At 50.4% G+C, this 19,348-nt stretch overlaps 1 protein-coding gene across 3 annotated transcripts in view; it reads left to right on the top strand.

Moving 5' to 3' along the window:
• EEF2KMT (eukaryotic elongation factor 2 lysine methyltransferase) overlaps positions 1-19,348 on the top strand; it is a 114,733-nt gene that overhangs the window by 67,792 nt on the left and 27,593 nt on the right. For all 3 annotated transcript variants that reach the window (XM_075317882.1, XM_075317880.1, XM_075317881.1), the window contains one exon: positions 18,516-18,649. In XM_075317882.1, the coding sequence (XP_075173997.1) occupies positions 18,516-18,649 (134 nt within the window). The remainder of the gene's footprint in view (positions 1-18,515; positions 18,650-19,348) is intronic.

Below are 19,348 nucleotides of genomic sequence, written 5' to 3'. Positions count from 1 at the left end.
TGAATGTTGCGCTGGAGACTCTCCAGACGTTCGGGTGGATCATCAACTTCTCAAAGTCAAACCTGTCACGACCCAATCACTAACGTATCTTGGCATGGAGTTTCATACTCTCTCAGCGGTAGTGAAGCTTCCGCTGGACAAGCAGCGGTCACTACAGACTGGGGTGCAGACTCTCCTTCAAGGTCAGTCGCACTCCTTAAGACGCCTCATGCACTTCCTCGGGAAGATAGTGGCGGCAATGGAGGCGGTTCCGTTTGCGCAGTTTCATCTGCGTCCACTTCAATGGGACATTCTCCGCCAATGAGACGGGAAGTCAACATCCCTGTACAGGAAAGTATCCCTTTCACAGACGGCAAGGACTCTCTGCAATGGTGGCTTCTTCCCACCTCATTATCACAGGGAAGATCCTTCCTACCACCGTCTTGGGCGGTGGTCACGACAGACGCGAGTCTGTCAGGGTGGGGAGCGGTTTTTCTCCACCACAGGGCTCAGGGTCCGTGGACTCCGCAGGAGTCCACCCTTCAGATCAATGTTCTGGTAATCAGAGCAGTGTATCTTGCCCTACTAGCCTTCCAGCAGTGGCTGGAAAGAAAGCAGATCCGAATTCAGTCGGACAACTCCACAGCGGTGGCATACATCAATCACCAAGGAGGGACACGCAGTCGGCAAGCCTTCCAGGAAGTCCGGCGGATTCTGATGTGGGTGGATGCCACGGCCTCCACCATATCCGCAGTTCACTTCCCCGGCGTAGAAAACTGGGAGGCAGACTTCCTCAGCCGCCAGGGCATGGACGCAGGGGAATGGTCCCTTCACCCAGACGTGTTTCAGGAAATCTGTCGCCGCTGGGGACGGCCGGACGTCGACCTAATGGCGTCCCGGCACAACAACAAGGTCCCAACCTTCATGGCACGGTCTCGCGATCAAAGAGCGCTGGCGGCAGACGCCCTAGTGCAAGATTGGTCGCAGTTCCGGCTCCCTTATGTGTTTCCACCTCTGGCACTCTTGCCCAGAGTGCTACGCAAGATCAGATCCGACTGCAGCCGCGTCATACTCGTCGCCCCAAACTGGCCGAGGAGGGCGTGGTATCCGGATCTGTGGCAGCTCACGGTCGGCCAACCGTGGGCACTACCAGACCGACCAGACTTACTGTCCCAAGGGCCGTTTTTCCATCGGAATTCTGCGGCCCTGAACCTGACTGTGTGGCCATTGAGTCCTGGATCCTAGCGTCTTCAGGATTATTCCACGGGGTCGTTGCCACCATGAGACAGGCTAGGAAGCCCACGTCCGCTAAGAACCACAGAACGTGGAGGATATTCTTATCCTGGTGCTCTGCTCAGGGAGTGTCTCCCTGGCCATTTGCATTGCCTACCTTTCTTTCTTTCCTGCTATCTGGGTTAGAAAAAGGTTTGGCGCTCGGCTCCCTTAAAGGTCAGGTATCGGCGCTATCCGTCTTTTTTCAGAGGCGTTTGGCACGCCTTCCTATGGTGCGCACGTTCCTACAGGGGGTTTGCCATATCGTTCCCCCGTACAAGCGGCCGTTAGATCCATGGGATCTGAACAGGGTACTAGTTGCCCTCCAGAAGCCGCCCTTCGAGCCTCTGAGGGAGGTTTCACTTTCTAGACTATCACAGAAAGTGGCTTTTCTGGTAGCGATCACATCTCTTCGGAGAGTGTCTGAGCTGGCAGCGCTATCATCCAAGGCTCCCTTCCTGGTCTTCCACCAGGACAAGGTAGTGCTGCGCCCCATTCAGGAGTTTCTCCCGAAGGTGGTATCCTCTTTTCATCTTAATCAGGATATCTCCTTGCCTTCGTTTGGTCCTCATGCAGTTCATGAGAAGGATTTACATTTGTTAGATCTGGTGAGAGCACTCAGAATCTACATTTCCCGCACGGCGCCCTTGCGCCGTTCGGATGCACTCTTTGTCCTTGTCGCTTGTCAGCGCAAAGGGTCGCAGGCTTCTAAGGCCGCCCTGGCTAGAGGGATCAAGGAACCAATTCTTGAAGCCTACCGTTCTGCGGGGCTTCCGGTTCCATCAGGGCTGAAGGCCCATTCAACCAGAGCCGTGGGTGCTGCCTGGGCATTACGACACCAGGCTACGGCTCAGCAGGTGTGCCAGGCAGCTACCTGGTCGAGTCTGCACACTTTCACCAAACATTATCAGGTGCATACCTATGCTTCGGCGGACGCCAGCCTACGTAGAAGAGTCCTGCAGGCGGCAGTTGCCTCCCCGTAGGGGAGGGCTGTCTTGCAGCTCTAACATGAGGTATTTCTTTACCCACCCAGGGACAGCTTTTGGACGTCCCAATCGTCTGGGTCTCCCAATAGAGCGCCGAAGAAGAAGGGAATTTTGTTACTTACCGTAAATTCCTTTTCTTCTAGCTCTTATTGGGAGACCCAGCACCCGCCCTGTTGTCCTTCGGGATTTTTGGTTTGTTTGCGGGTACACATGTTATTCATGTTGAACGGTTTTCAGTTCTCCGATGTTACTCGGAGTGAATTTGTTTAAACCAGTTATTGGCTTTCCTCCTTCTTGCTTTTGCACTAAAACTGGTGAGCCAGTGATCCCACTGGGGGTGTATAGCCAGAAGGGGAGGGGCCTTACACTTTTTAGTGTAATGCTTTGTGTGGCCTCCGGAGGCAGTAGCTATACACCCAATCGTCTGGGTCTCCCAATAAGAGCTAGAAGAAAAGGAATTTACGGTAAGTAACAAAATTCCCTTCTATGCACCACATGTACACACGCTGCGGACAATATTTAAGGAGCGATGGCTGGATGGGGTGAGTATCCGCCTCCTGACGAAGCCCAGGTGGTGAAACGCGTTGAGGCGCGGAGGGTGGGAGCCGCATTTACTGCTGGAAGGTCTGTACAAACTACTTTTGTTATACTATATGCTACTTTGGCTATTGAATGTGGGGGATGTGACTACAATTCGTAGCATACACTTGTGTTTGATTGAGTAGTGTGGACTGGCAATAATTATACATACTTGACCGCCCTGTGGTTATGGGTAAGGATGGGTGCGACACATGACTGACTAGGTGATATACCATCTTGGTGCCGGCTGGTATATATGGGTGCTCCCTGACTCAGACTATATGAGTCAGTGACTGGAGATTGTCTTATCTCCCTGATATTTTACCTTGAGGGATATGGACTAGCACCTGCAACAAGCTAAGTCTACTGACTATATAATTATATACAGGCCGGATTAATATACTCTGGCAGATTTAGAGCCAGAGGGTAGGGATTTTTTCACCTCCCTGGTATATCACTGTGAGAGATATGGACCAGGTGGAATGTTATATACTAGACTCCTGGTGGTCAGTGTTGCTGAATGGTTCCCATTATATATGAGGAGTGCCAGCCATATGGTGATAGTGTGATTTGTGGATAGAAATGGTGATTGAGAGTCAACTGTGCAAACCACTAGGTTAATAAATAATGTGAGATTGATACTGACAGCCTGATGTCTGTCTACCAAGCTGGATATTGGTCTAACCCCACACGTACAGAGACCTTATATATTTTATTTAGGACAATTGTATGTACATTTATGCTCCCTGGTCAATAAGATCTGCTCTATATATGAGGAATTTTGCTGGCCCCCACTCTCCTTCCCCCCAATGAATGGGGAGTCGTAGTGGTAGTTCTTCTTTCCTTGCTGTACCCTATTGTCCATATCTGTAATTTTTAATATTTTTTGCTACAAATAAAGATGAATTTTTAAGGAATATGAGCATCATAATATTCTTTCTAAGGATATAAGTGGTTTCTAGCATCCCTGCTAAGCTGCTTGGGGGTCCGGGCTGTGGGATCTGGAGGGCACACAAACGGTCTGGTAAGCCACAACCTCCGGTTGTGGAACTGCTTATATACTCTCTGGGGGTCATTCTGGCTCAGAGCCCGCACTTCAGCAGCATGTCTCACACGAGGAGCAAGGCTGCAAGGCTGTACTCTATATGCACTGCATGTAAGCTCATACTGCCTGAACCGAGCACATATCCACATTGTGATGCCTGCTCTAACCTGACAATGCCTCAGCCTGGAATCGCACCCACAGTGGTCCCTCCGGCTGCTCCGGCTCCGGTGGCTGAACCCCCGGCTTGGGTAGAGTCCTTCTCTAGGTCAATCTCCCAGTCTTTTGCCAACTCCATGGGACAGCTGTCCCGGACTTTGCTGACCATGCATCAGCCCTCTTCTCAGGGCGCCTCTGCTGCTAGGGCTCTCTCAGCGGAGCTCACAGAGGATTTTTCATCTGGTCCCAGACCCCGTCCTCCTAAGAGGAGACGCAGGGCTCCCTCTCCTTCCTCGTCCCGCGGCTCTGATTCATGAGCTGACTCGCAGGACGAGGAGGATGCCATTACTGGGGGCTCGGAGGCTACCTCCATGTGCCCCATTGATCTGTCCGAAAGTGACTCAGATGTTAGTGATTTGATTGCGTCCATTAATTCTGTACTGGACCTCAATCCGCCAGTATCAGAGGAGCAACCCTCTCTGGCAGAAAAGCACCAGTTTACCTTGCCTAAGAGAGTAAAGAGTGTGTTCTTTAACCACTCCAGTTTTCAGGCCACTGTGACCAAGCCTAGGGCCTGTCCTGACAAACGCTTCCCAAAGCGTGGTTCTGATGACCGTTTTCCCTTTCCACCTGAGGTGGTCAAGGAGTGGGCTCATTCACCAAAGGTAGACCCTCCGGTGTCTAGACTCTCAGCCCGGACAGTTGTATCAGTGGCTGATGGCACCTCTCTTAAGGATTCCACTGACCGCCAGGTTGACCTTCTGGCCAAATCTGTATATGAGGCGGCAGGGGCCTCATTCTCCCCATCTTTTGCAGCAGTGTGGGCTCTCAAAGCCATCTCTGCTTCTCTAGAGGAGATGCATTCCCTCACCAGGGAATCTATACCCGAAATGGTTGCCTTAACTTCCCAAGCTTCAGCTTTTTCATCCTATGCCATGTCTGCCATGCTGCAGGCTTCTCACCGCACTGTGGTGGCTTCGGCTAATTCCCTCGCTATCCGCAGGATCTTGTGGCTTCGAGAGTGGAAGGCAGATGCTTCTTCAAAGAAGTACCTTGCTGGGCTCCCTTTTGCTGGATCCAGGCTATTTGGTGAACAACTGGATGAAATTATTAAGGAAGCTACTGGCGGGAAGAGTACTTCCATGCCACAAACTAAAACCAGGAAACCTGCCCAGGGTAGGAACCAGTCGAGGTTTCGTTCCTTTCGTTCCTCCAACTGGTCATCCTCTAAGCCCTCGGCCTCGTCCACTAACTCAGCCAAGGACCAAAAATCCAACTGGCGCACAAAGGCTCGTCCACAGAAGACCGCAGGAGCTGATGCAGCCTCCTCTTGACTATCTGGTCGCGCCAGCAACGTCCTTAGTCGGTGGCAGGCTCTCCCACTTTGGCGACGTGTGGTTTCAACACGTCTCCGATCAGTGGGTGCGGGATATCATCTCCCACGGCTACAGGATAGAATTCTCTTCCAGCCTGCCAAACAGATTTTTTCTGTCAACTTTCCCCTGCTCCAAGGCCGCTGCCTTCTCTCAGGCCGTGGCATCCTTGCAGGCCAACGGAGTAATTGTACCGGTTCCCGCCCGGGAACGGTTCAGAGGTTTCTACTCAAATCTCTTCCTAGTCCCCAAAAAGGACGGTTCCTTCCGGCCCATCCTGGATCTCAAGCTTCTCAACAAGCATGTTCAGGTGCGGCATTTCCGCTTGGAGTCTCTGCGATCAGTCATTGCCTCAATGTCCCAAGGAGATTTCCTGGCATCCATCGACATCAGAGATGCCTATCTGCATGTGCCAATTGCAGTTTCACACCAGCGTTGGCTACGTTTTGCAATTGGAAAGGAACATTTCCAATTCGTGGCTCTCCCCTTCGGGTTAGCCACGGCTCCCCGATTATTCACCAAGGTCATGGCAGCAGTGGTTGCGGTTCTGCACCTACAGGGGTTGGCAGTGATTCCTTACCTGGACGACCTTCTAGTCAAGGCTTCATCTAGCGCAGACTGTCAGCGGAGTGTCTCGCTCACTCTCGCCACTCTAGTCCAATTCGGGTGGCTTGTCAATCTGCCCAAATCCACTCTGACTCCGACCCAGAGTCTCACGTACCTAGGGATGCAGTTCGAGACTCTGCCGGCACTTGTGAAGCTGCCCTTGGTCAAACAGCAGTCCCTCCGTCTGGCGGTGCGCTCTCTGCTGAGGCCCCGCCGTCATTCCATCAGGCACCTAATGCAGGTGCTGGATCAGATGGTGGCGTCAATGGAGGCTGTTCCCTTTGCCCAGTTCCATCTGCGTCCTCTGCAGCTGGACATTCTCCGCTGTTGGGACAAGCGGACTTCCTCCTTGCACAGGTTAGTGGCTCTGTCGCCACAGACCAGGGGCTCCCTTCAGTGGTGGCTTCGGCCCCTCTCTCTGTCTCAGGGACGCTCCTTCCTGGCCCCGTCCTGGGTGTTCCTCACCACGGATGCCAGTCTATCCGGCTGGGGAGCGGTATGTCTCCACCACCGAGCACAGGGCACTTGGACTCCGTCCGAATCAGCCCTCTCGATCAATGTGCTGGAAACCAGAGCTGTGCTTCTAGCCCTCCTAGCCTTTCAAGCGGACGCTCTGGTTCAAGATTGGTCCCAGTTTCGTCTGTCCTACGTGTTTCCCCCTCTAGCTCTCTTGCCCAGAGTTCTGCGCAAGATCAGAATGGAGGGCCGTCGAGTCATCCTCATTGCTCCGGACTGGCCCAGGCGAGCTTGGTACCCAGACCTGCTCCATCTGTCCGTAGACGTGCTGTGGCATCTTCCGGACCGTCCAGACCTTCTCTCACAAGGTCCGTTTTTCCGCCAGAATTCTGCGGCTCTCAGATTGACGGCGTGGCTCTTGAGTCCTGGATCTTGACGGCTTCTGGTATTCCTCCTGAAGTCATCTCCACTATGACTCGGGCTCGGAAGTCTTCCTCGGCCAAAATCTATCACAGGACCTGGAGAATTTTCCTGCCCTAGTGTCGCTCTTCCGGCCATGCTCCTTGGCCTTTTTTCCTTGCCGACCCTTCTGTCTTTTCTACAGTCCAGTCTGCAGCTAGGACTATCCCTCAATTCCCTCAAGGGACAAGTCTCGGCTCTGTCAGTGTTGTTCCAGCGGCGTATCGCCCGGCTGGCGCAGGTACGCACCTTCATGCAGGGCGCGTCTCACATCATTCCGCCTTACCGGCGGCCCTTGGATCCCTGGGACCTCAATCTGGTCCTCACGGCCTTGCAGAAACCCCCCTTTGAGCCTCTTAGGGAGGTTTCTTTGTCTCGTCTTTCACAGAAGGTGGTCTTTCTAGTGGCCATAACTTCCCTCAGGAGAGTCTCTGATTTGGCTGCGCTCTCTTCGGAGTCACCTTTTTTGGTTTTTCATCCAGACAAGGTGGTTCTCCGCCCGACTTCGGACTTTCTCCCTAAGGTGGTTTCTCCTTTCCACCTTAACCAGGACATTTCCCTGCCTTCCTTTTGTCCGGCTCCTGTTCATCGCTTTGAAAAAGCGTTGAATACTCTGGATCTGGTGCGGGCGCTCCGGATCTATGTGTCTCGCACCGCTGTTCTTAGGCGGTGCACCTCTCTTTTTGTGCTAACCACAGGTCGGCGTAAGGGCCTCTCTGCTTCTAAGCCGACCTTAGCTCGTTGGATTAGGTCGGCCATTTCCGATGCCTACCAGTGTACTCAGGTGCCTCCCCCGCCGGGGATCATGGCACACTCGACCAGAGCTGTCGGTGCCTCTTGGGCTTTCAGGCACCAGGCTACGGCTCAGCAGGTCTGTCAGGCTGCCACTTGGACTAGTCTGCATACCTTTTCAAAGCACTACCAAGTGCATGCTCATGCTTCGGCAGATGCGAGCTTGGGCAGACGCATCTTTCAGGCGGCTGTCGCCCATTTGTGAAGTTAAGTTCCGCCTACTTCTCAGGTTTCTGTTTATTCCCACCCATGGACTGCTTTGAGACGTCCCAATGTCTGGGTCTCCCATAGGAACGATAAAGAAAAAGAGAATTTTGTTTACTTACCGTAAATTCTTTTTCTTATAGTTCCGTATTGGGAGACCCAGCACCCTCCCTGTTGCCTGTTGGCAGTTTCTTGTTCTGTGTGTTATCACCGGCTGTTGTTGTAGACAGAGGCTCCGGTTGTTCCGGTCCTTCCTTTTTCTTTACTTGTGGGTGGCTATTCTCCTTCAGCTTTTGCACTAAACTGGCTAGATCTGGTATCCAGGGGGTGTATATGCTCAGAGGGAGGAGCTACACTTTTTAGTGTAGTACTTTGTCTGTCCTCCGGAGGCAGAAGCTATACACCCAATGTCTGGGTCTCCCAATACGGAACTATAAGAAAAAGAATTTACGGTAAGTAAACAAAATTCTCTTTTTTTTCTATATGTGGCCCATATACCCAGCCTAGTTTGAGACCCCGGGTCTAAGAGCTCATATGATTTTGCACCACTAACGTATAGAGTACCATTCTGCACTTGTGAATGCCCATGATTTCATATTATTATATCTGCCAGATTCCATGTCCATCCAACAGAATTTTGCCACTTTGTATTGGATTCAATATGAAAAGTATTGTCTTTTCCAACCTTCCCGTAAATGCTAATAATCAGGAAATATAAAGATGCGGATTCCGAATCTGTCTTTATGTTTCTACTCACTTGCTGTTCCCCCTGTGCCCCTGCAGTCGGGTCGTGCAGTGCACACTGATGAACGAGACCTAGGAGCCCTCGCCGTACGTCACTCGTTTGCACTAGCAGAGTGGGAGTTACAAGTGAGTAGAAACATAAAAAATGACAGATTTGGAGTTTAAGTGTTTTAGTCTAATTACTGTAGTTTAGAAGGGGTTTGAGAAGTGACAGTTTCTCTAAGGAGATTTCTTTGTAATTTAGGAGCCATGAATTGCCCACAGCTACATAGTATGAAGCTACAGGATGTTATATGCCTTTGTACAAAACCTTTTATCATGTTTAGGAGGCAACATTGAGATTGATCATAGATATTTTTGCAACTGATAAATGGATCCATAAATCTGAATCAGTTTGTTTCTGTAGCTTGGCATTGTATTAACCAGTTCAGATATGTGGGATGGATTACAGTCACAGACATTTCTGCATTGGAAATTGGAACTCCTGTTTAAGACATTGGCCACTAATTTATATAATTTGCCTATCTAGTGTGATCAATAAATTAAGTGTGCTGTGAAATACCTTCTTTAATCAATTTTGGCACTGAGCGAATTTCTCTCTGTAGCTCAGTGGCGATAACTTGACCACTTGCTGTCGGAGCCACCGGTATCCGGTGATTTCACTTCAACTTCTGGGCTTTAGAAGATGACGTGACTTCATCCTATTGTGTGGCCACTCACCCTGATTGACTATGCTGTGGGCAGTGTTTCATCACCCACAGCATAACCTAAAAATAGAGCTCGATGTACACAGGCTTGCATTGCAGCACAGAGACCTGTCGGGTCCCTGCACTGCAAATTGCATTGGTGCAAGGTCACAGGAAGCAGGAGAAAACGTGTGCTGGGGAGAACACGTGTGCTTCTGTTTAAGGAGATGGATATTCACTACTCCCCTCTCCCATAGTTCTACCAAGTCCTCTGCACTGAAACTGTCATTGAGAGGTGGGCAGGATTATGGGCCAGTGAAAATTGATTTCCTTAAACAGTGGGCACACGTAATCATCCAGCAGCTGTAGTAGGCCAGCGGCTGGGTGATCATGTGTGCCCTCTATTTAAGGAAATGAATATTTACTGCTCCCTACGCCCATAATCAACAACGCTGATACCACAAAGCAACATATTTCTTTTGGCTGAGGCCCCGCCCCTTCTAGTCACATGGGTATGACCTCACACAGGTCCTGCAAGGGAAAAAGTGAATCGTTTGTATAATACTTATGCTAATTCTAATAGGGGGAGGGGATAACTATGAATACCCCCCAGATATTATCTGATCCTCAGCTGCTGTCACTCAAGAAGCTGCAGATTTTATAAACTTTACTTTCTTGGGTTTCAAAACATAAAACATCTGATCTGACCACTAAAGGTATGTGGAGAATCAGCCTGATTGCATAGCACTGGCTTTAGCTTATATACGAAAATCCTGGTGATTGGTGCGCTTTAATGAGAATTACCTTCAGCATGCTGAACACTGCTTTTCTGTACACATGTAAAGAGAATTAAAAGAAAGCAGTCAATGCTCGTCTGCTTCATTCTCCGTAACATAATGACACGGCTGCAGTGCAGTCTAATTAATCAGCCTTTCTTTATCGTTCCTTTGGGAGACCCAGACCATGGGTGTTTAGCTTCTGCCTCCGGAGGACACACAAAGTACTACACTTAAAAGTGTAGCTCCTCCCTCTGAGCTTATACACCCCCTGGTAGCCAGTCCTAGCCAGTTTATTGCTTTGTGTCAGGAGGCATACATCCACACATGCATTCTCATCTGATTTGTTTGACTTTTGGAAAGAGTTTGAAGAAAAGCGTGTCCATGTCTGGACCCCCGGCATGTCCCTTCTCACCCCACTGTGTCGCCGGTGTTGTTAAGGTTGATTTACAAGGCTGCAGCCTTACATGCCGCGCTCCTTCACCATCCCTTCTGGGCTCTGGCTTGAAGTGGGAGCCAGCATGGTCTCCATGCCTGGCAGGAGTCCGGTCTCCATCCACAGCCCCTTGAGGATTCTGTTGGACCGGAGTACTCATCCCCAGGGACATGGCCCTGCGTCTCAGCAGCTAAGTACCTGATACGTTTATGTTGGGGTCCCGGTTCTTTATTGTAAGGGGAGAGTATGCTGTATGTGATTGTTTTAACTTTTCCGGCGGGTTCTCTAGCTTTTGCCTGAGAACCGCGCCAATGGTGCCTGCTTGTCGGCCTCGCCGCTTAAATTTAGGCCCTGGCTTCGCCGCAGGCCTAGTTTCATTTTCCTGCCCTCGCATGTCACTCATGCAGAGGGACAGGTTCGGCTCCTCCCGGCGGCCGTTCTACACAGGGGAGGGACACTCCCCACTGCTGGGGCGTCCCTCCTTCCCTGCAGGTCTCTATAGCCCTCCAGTTCCTGCTCTTTTATAGGAACGCCCTCTTCTCAGGCAGAGTTCACTCTGCTCTGGGACATTCTGCATCTCTGCTGAGGTGCTGCGACCGGGGGACCGGGCTTCGGGATCTGGAGGGCACACAACACCGCGCTCAGCGGTCTGGTAAGCCACAGCCGGTCTCCGGTTGTGGACCTCTGTATATTCTCCCTGGGGTTCATTCTCTGCAAAGCCCCCACTCCAGCAGCATGTCTCACACAAGGAGCAAGGCTCCAAAGCTTTATTCTACATGCACTGCATGTAAGCTCCTGCTGCCTGAGCCGAGCACCTATCCACATTGTGATGTCTGCTCTAACTTGGCGGTGCCACAGCCTGGAGTCTCACCCCCAGTGGTCTCTCAGGCTGCTGCTGCACCTGTGATTGAACCCCCGGCCTGGGTAGAGTCCTTTTCTAGGTCCATATCCCAGTTATTTGCTGAGTCCATGGGGCTTTTGTCCAGGACTTTGATGAATATGCATCAGCACCCCTCACAGGGTGCCTCTAATACTCTTGACAGAGGACTCCTATCCTCTCACCTCCGTCCCTCGGAGCTCACGGAGGATTCATCATCTGATCCCAGACCCCGTCCTTCTAAGAGAAGGCGCAGGGTTTCCTCCCCCTCCCCATCCCACGGCTCTGTCTCAAGAGCTGACTCTCAAGATGAGGAGGATGCCCTCACTGGGGGCTCGGAGGCTATGTATCCCATCGATTTCTCTGAGGGTGACTCAGATCTTAGTGATTTGATTGCTTCTATTAATTCTGTGCTGGATCTCAATCCGCCAGTGTCAGAGGAGCAACTCTCTTTGGCAGAAAAACATCAGTTTACCTCGCCTAAGAGAGTGAAGAGTGTGTTCTTTAACCACTCCAGTTTTCAGTCCGCTGTGACCAAACCCAGGGCCTGCCCTGACAAACGCTTTCCAAAGCGTGGTTCTGATGACCGGTTTCCATTTCCACCTGAGGTGGTCAAGGAGTGGTCTCACTCCCCAAAGGTAGACCTTCCGGTGTCTAGGCTATCAGCCCGGACCGTTGTGTCGGTGGCTGACGGCACCTCACTTAAGGATTCCACTGACCGTCAGATTGACCTTCTGGCCAAATCTGTGTATGAAGCTGCGGGGGCCGCGTTTTCCCTGACTTTTGCAGCAGTGTGGGCTCTCAAAGCCATCTCTGCTTCTCTAGAGGAGATGCATTCCCTCACCAAGGAATCTATGCCTGAGATGGTTACCTTAACTGCTCAGGCTTCAGCTTTTTCATCCTATGCCATGTCTGCCATGCTAGAGGCTGCTCACCGCACTGCGGTGGCTTCAGCTAATTCTCTTGTTATCCGCAGGATTTTGTGGCTTCGAGAGTGGAAGGCAGATGCTTCTTCCAAGAAGTTTCTTGCTGGGCTCCCTTTTGCTGGTTCACGGCTGTTTGGTGAACAGCTGGATGAAATCATTAAAGAAGCTACTGGCGGGAAGAGTACTTCCATGCCACAAACCAAGACCAGGAAACCCGCCCAGGGTAGGAATCAATCGAGGTTTCGTTCCTTTCGTTCCTCCAACTGGTCATCCTCTAAGCCTTCCGCCTCGTCCGCTAACTCAGCCAAGGATCAGAAATCCAACTGGCGCCCAAAAGCGCGTTCGCAGAAGACCGCAGGAGGTTCTGCCACTAAGGCAGCTTCCTCATGACTCTCGGCCCGCTCCAGCCACGTCCTTAGTCGGTGGCAAGCTCTCCCACTTTGGCGACGCTTGGTTAAAGCAAGTCTCCGATCAGTGGGTGAGAGACATCATATCTCACGGCTAAAGGATAGAATTCTCTTCCAGCCCTCCAAACAGATTTTTTCTCTCAACTCCCCCCTGCTCCAAGGCCGCCGCCTTCTCGCAGGCCGTGGCGTCCTTGCAGGCAAACGGAGTGATTGTCCCAGTTCCCGCTCAGGAACGGTTCAGAGGTTTTTACTCAAATCTCTTCCTAGTTCCAAAAAAGGACGGTACCTCCCGGCCCATCCTGGATCTCAAGCTTCTCAACAAGCATGTCCGGGTGCGGCATTTTCGCATGGAGTCTCTGCGATCAGTCATTGCCTCTATGACCCAAGGGGAGTTCCTGGCGTCCATCGACATCAGAGATGCCTATCTACATGTGCCAATCGCAGTGTCACATCAGCGTTGGTTACGTTTTGCGATAGGAGAGGATCATTTCCAATTCGTGGCTCTCCCCTTCGGGTTAGCCACGGCCCCTCGGGTATTCACCAAGGTCATGGCGGCAGTGATTGCGGTCCTGCACCTCCAGGGGTTAGCAGTGCTTCCTTATCTGGACGACCTTCTGGTCAAGGGTACATCCAGCGCAGACTGTCAGCGGAGTGTTTCGCCACTCTCGCCACCCTAGCCCAATTCGGGTGGATTGTCAATCTTCCCAAATCCACTCTGACTCCGACCCAGAGTCTCACGTACCTAGGGATGCAGTTCGAGACTTTGCCAGCACTTGTGAAGTTGCCCTTAGACAAACAGCTGTCACTCCGGTTGGCGGTGCGCTCTCTCCTGAGGCCCCGCCGTTATACCCTCAGGCGTCTGATGCAGGTGCTGGGTCAAATGGTGGCCTCCATGGAGGCGGTTCCCTTTGCCCAGTTCCATCTGCGTCCTCTGCAGCTGGACATTCTCCGCTGTTGGGACAAGCGTCCTTCCTCCTTACAGAGGTTAGTGGCTCTGTCGCCACGGACCAGGAGCTCTCTTCAGTGGTGGCTTCGACCCCTCTCCCTGTCCCAAGGGCGCTCCTTCCTGACTCCGTCCTGGGTGATTCTCACCACGGATGCCAGCCTATCCGGCTGGGGAGCGGTACATCTCCACCACAGAGCACAGGGCACTTGGACTCCGTCCGAGTCAGCCCTTTCAATCAATGTGCTGGAAACCAGAGCTGTGCTTCTAGCTCTCCTAGCCTTTCACCACCTGTTGGCAGGCAGGCACATTCGAGTCCAGTCAGACAATGCGACAGCGGTTGCCTACATCAATCACCAAGGCGGGACACGCAGCCGCCTGGCAATGTTGGAGGTCCAACGCATTCTTCAATGGGCGGAGGACTCCAAGTCCACCATATCCGCAGTCCACATCCCTGGCGTAGAAAACTGGGAGGCAGATTATGTCAGCCGTCAATCCGTGGACGGTGGCGAGTGGTCCCTGCACCCGGCAGTGTTTCAGTCAATCTGCCGCAAGTGGGGCACTCCGGACGTGGACCCAATGGCATCCCGTCACAACAACAAGGTTCCGGTTTACGTGGCTCGCTCCCACGATCCTCAGGCCTTTGCCACGGACGCTCTGGTTCAAGACTGGTCCCAGTTTCGTCTGTCCTACGTGTTTCCCCCTCTAGCTCTCTTGCCCAGAGTCCTGCGCAAGATCAGAATGGAGGGCCGTCGAGTCATCCTCATTGCACCGGACTGGCCCAGGCGAGCTTGGTATCTGGACCTGCTCCAACTGTCCGTGGAGATGCCGTGGCATCTTCCGGACCGTCCAGACCTGCTCTCGCAAGGTCCGTTTTTTCCGCCCGAATTCTGCGGCACTCAAATTGACGGCGTGGCTCTTGAGTCCTGGATTTTGACGGCTTCTGGTATTCCTCCTGAAGTCATCTCCACTATGACTCGGGCCCGTAAGTCTTCCTCCGTCAAGATCTATCACAGGACTTGGAAAATTTTCCTGTCCTGGTGTCGCTCTTCCGGCCATTCTCCTTGGCCATTCTCGTTGCCGACCCTTCTGTCTTTTTTACAGTCCGGTCTGCAGCTAGGACTGTCCCTCAACTCTCTTAAGGGACAAGTCTCAGCTCTATCAGTGCTGTTCCAGCGGCGTCTCGCCCGGCTTGCTCAGGTCCGCACCTTCATGCAAGGTGCGTCTCACATCATTCCGCCTTATCGGCGGCCCTTGGATCCCTGGGACCTTAACTTGGTCCTCATGGTATTGCAGAAACCCCTTTTCGAGCCCCTTAGGGAGGTTTCTTTGTATCGTCTTTCTCAAAAGGTGGCTTTTCTAGTTGCCATAACTTCTCTCAGGAGAGTCTCTGATTTGGCTGCGCTCTCCTCGGAGTCACCTTTTTTGGTTTTTCACCAAGACAAGGTAGTTCTCCGTCCGACCCCGGACTTTCTTCCTAAGGTGGTCTCTCCCTTCCACCTTAACCAGGATATTTCCTTGCCTTCCTTCTGTCCGGCCCCTGTTCAACGCTTTGAGAAAGCGCTGCATACTCTAGATCTGCGTGCGTGCTCTCCGGATCTATGTGTCTCGCACCGCTGCGCTTAGGCGGTGCACCTCTCTTTTTGTGCCAACCACAGGGCGGCGCAAGGGTCTCTCTGCTTCTAAGCCGACCTTGGCCCGTTGGATTAGATCGACCATGTCGGACGCCTACCAGAGTACTCAGGTGCCTCCCCCGCCGGGGATCAAAGCACACTCCACCAGAGCTGTCGGTGCCTCTTGGGCATTTAGGCACCAGGCTACGGCTCAACAAGTCTGTCAGGCTGCCACTTGGACTAGCCTGCATACCTTTTCGAAGCACTACCAAGTGCATGCTCATGCTTCGGCAGATGCGAGCTTGGGCAGACGCATCCTTCAGGCGGCTGTCGCCCACTTGTGAAGTTAGGCTCCGCCTACGTCTTAGTTTTTTCTGTTTATTCCCACCCAGGGACAGCTTTGGAACGTCCCATGGTCTGGGTCTCCCAAAGGAACGATAAAGAAAAAGAGAATTTTGTTACTTACCGTAAATTCTTTTTCTTATAGTTCCGTATTGGGAGACCCAGCTCCCTCCCTGTTGCCTGTTGGCAATTTTCTTGTTCCGTGTGTTATCACCGGCTGTTGTCGTGGACAGAGTCTCCGGTTGTTCCGGTTCTTACTCGGTTCTACTTGTGGGTGGCTATTCTCCTTCAGCTTTTGCACTAAACTGGCTAGGACTGGCTACCAGGGGGTGTATAAGCTCAGAGGGAGAAGCTACACTTTTAAGTGTAGTACTTTGTGTGTCCTCCGGAGGCAGAAGCTAAACACCCATGGTCTGGGTCTCCCAATACGGAACTATAAGAAAAAGAATTTACGGTAAGTAACAAAATTCTCTTTTTCCACATTGTGGGAATGACGTGAAGGAAAAGAATCTTCCTGTTGTGACTTTCAACAATTAAAAGATATCCTTACATGCTTTCCAAACCTGAAAATACAACTACATAGGACTCCGGGCTATAAAGTGGCATCTCAGATCACTCAAAGGGAACCTGATAGCAGATACAAACTGTCCAATCCACCAACAGCCATGTACAGGGCTCAGCATAAATGAGTACACCCCCTTTGAAAAGTAAGATGTTAATTAATATCTCATTGAGCACAAAAACAATTTCCAAAATTTTGACAAGATTGAGTTTCATAGAACAGTTTGTCAAATTGTAGGCAGGCTTTTTTTGTGCATGAGCTTTTAGGGTACCTTTCCGTTCTGGATGACACCCATGAATGCCATTCCTCTGCAGTGTACGCTGTATTGTGTTTTGGGTAATACTCACCCTGGTTTGGCTTTCTACTTCTTTTGTTAACTGCATAAACTTGCATGTCAATTTTTTTCAACCCTCGTTATCAAATGTCACTCTTGTTAAGATGTCAACTTCCGTGGTCGGTCTGGGCGTCGCAGTGAGATGGTTGCAGTTCTATCCTAACTTGTGTATCACTTTTTGCTACAGTATTCGGATTGATAAGTAAAGCTTTGCTGATCTTCTTGTAGCTTTCATCTTTTTTGTGAAAAGAAATTATTTTTCTCAGGTCTTGGACATTTCTCTTCCATGTGGTACCATTATTGACAGCATAATGAAATGTAAAGGGGTTTTCTTTAAAGGGAACCTGTCATGAAGTTGGTTTTTTTTTGTTTTTTTTTTTATATTCAAACCACCCCCAATGTGTTTTAAATGATGCAATGTGCATCACTAAATTGGTTTTCTTAAAATAAAACCATGTATTTATCTTTAAAAAAAAAAAAAGTTTATATGCTTAGATAAAACTAGTGCAGACCTTTGTTTTCAGTCTTGAGGCTGGGCCTTTTGATGGGAATCAGTCATATCATCCAAGGACCAAGCCGCACAGAAAACTAGTCAGAATGGCGGGTCTCCTTCACCGCATCCGATCCCGCTTCCATGGAGTATCAGGTCTTTTCCTGCTTGTGTGTATCTACATACATAATCTCCAGTTTCTGTAACCGTATTCCTGCATGCACCGCGCCACTGCGCCTGTGCAACTGACATACACATCACCCGCAGCTTCCACACGCGGCTCCGCCCCCCCTCCCCACATTACACACGCGGCTCTGCCACCCCGCACATTACACATGCGGCTCTGCCACCCCGCACATTACACATGTAGCTCTGCCCCCCCCCCCCCCCCCCCCCCGCACATTACACACGCGGCTCTGCTCCCCCACATTACACATGCGGCTCTGCCACCCCGCACATTACACACGCGGCTCTGCTCCTCCCCACATTACACACGCGGCTCTGCCACCCGCATATTACACACGCGGCTCCACTCCCCTGCACATTACACACGCGGTTCTGTCCCCCGCACATTACAACCCCGGCTCCGCTTCATACTCCCGCACAGCAGAGTCCTGCAGACACAGAGCAGAGTCCCCTGGAGCAGCAGCTTCTGATCATGTGACTGATCACATGACAGTGACCTCACACAGGTCCTGTAAGCACATAGTTGCTTCTAGATTGGAGTGGATTTTTGAGGATCTCCCTGTAGCCTCCATTCTAGACAGTTCAGTGCTGTGTGTGTGTGTTAGAGCTGAGTGTATAGCAGAGTTGTGTGTGTTAGAGCTGAGTCTATAGCAGAGCTGTGTGTGTTAGGGAAAGATAGAGAAAAAAATATACACACATTATGTTTATTTTCAATAAAAATACATTTAATTAGCCCCAAAAAAATTTCCGTGGACAATCAGCTTACAAGAAACCACATAGTGTAAACATATACAGCACACAGGGGAGACACCACATAGTGAACACAGCTCAAGAAACACAACACCAGATACCAATATACAGCACACAACAAGGAAGAGACAGTGCACAGGGGTGAAAGGTCAAGTGACGCAACACATACAATACACAAATGCAGAGGGGTGACATACAACAGATATATTGGAAAGCGCAATCAGTGTGACACATGTCCACTGCTCCTGTCAGCACCACTAACCATAGACAGATCTTCATTTCATCGCACTCCCGATGCGATAGCACCAAGCCTATTTCTAGTAAGAAGATAATGTCAGTCATAGCTGAAATCATACAGCTAGTGCCTGATACAAGTTATCCATGTATAGGGAAGCAGATATCTGCTGTCAGGTTCATTTTAATGCCAATATATTTGTATAAATTGTGGTTACAATTGTGACTATTTATGTTACATATTTTAGCCTGTGCTTCAGATCATTGAATACCTTTCCCGTGTAATAAAAGTTGTTTTGCAGCCTACAGGGGACCTCATAACATTATCTGAAAATGTGGCAATGATCTCCGGAGGAACCACAGGCCTAGTGACATGGGAAGCTGCTCTTTCCTTAGCTGAATGGGCAATGGAAAATAATGAACTCTTCAACAATCGGTAAGAAAAGTTTGTTTAGATATATTATATTATATTAATTTAGTTTTAAATAAATGTCCATTGCCTAAATCCTGCAACTGAATTTGCAGTGATTGAAGCCATTAGACCAAATGGTGGAGAAACTCTCAGAGATTTGTGAAATTCTGTAGGAGCTTCTTTTTTATTCTACAGGGTTGAAATATCTCTAGGCCTAAGCTAAACGTTATCTGGATAGGCTCTCTCTTCTCCAGCTATAAAAATATTGTGACTTGATACCACATTTACTATAGTAGCTTTTCATAAAAATTTTCATGTTGAACTTCTGTAGATACAGGATGTAATAGTGGCTGCAGAGCCAAGTAAAACTTTTTTTTTTTTTTATTAATTTTGACTCTGTTGCAGAGATATTGGCAATCAAAGTATTTGGCACTTAATGAGTTAAAAATATTTTAAGTCTAAATCGGTGTTAGATATTTTCACTGGGGCATGTACTTTTCCCTATATGATGCTGACTATATATCAGAAGCAGGCAGCAACACTCAAAGGAAAGAAGAACATGTCATCCTAGACTAGAGTAGGTTTCTCCGTGTGAGATGTAATGATGCAGTCCTGATCCCCTGGTCTAACCTCCTGCATGAGACTGTATGAGCACAGCTGAGTTTAAGTGTGTCAATGTCACAATACAAACCCTTCTATCCACTCTCCTCCTCTCAGAGCACT

The sequence above is a fragment of the Anomaloglossus baeobatrachus genome, chromosome 7 (assembly GCF_048569485.1).
Source record: "Anomaloglossus baeobatrachus isolate aAnoBae1 chromosome 7, aAnoBae1.hap1, whole genome shotgun sequence".
Lineage (NCBI taxonomy): Eukaryota > Metazoa > Chordata > Amphibia > Anura > Aromobatidae > Anomaloglossus > Anomaloglossus baeobatrachus.
Note: the sequence above shows the minus strand (reverse complement) of the source record. Positions and strands in the feature narration are given on the sequence as shown.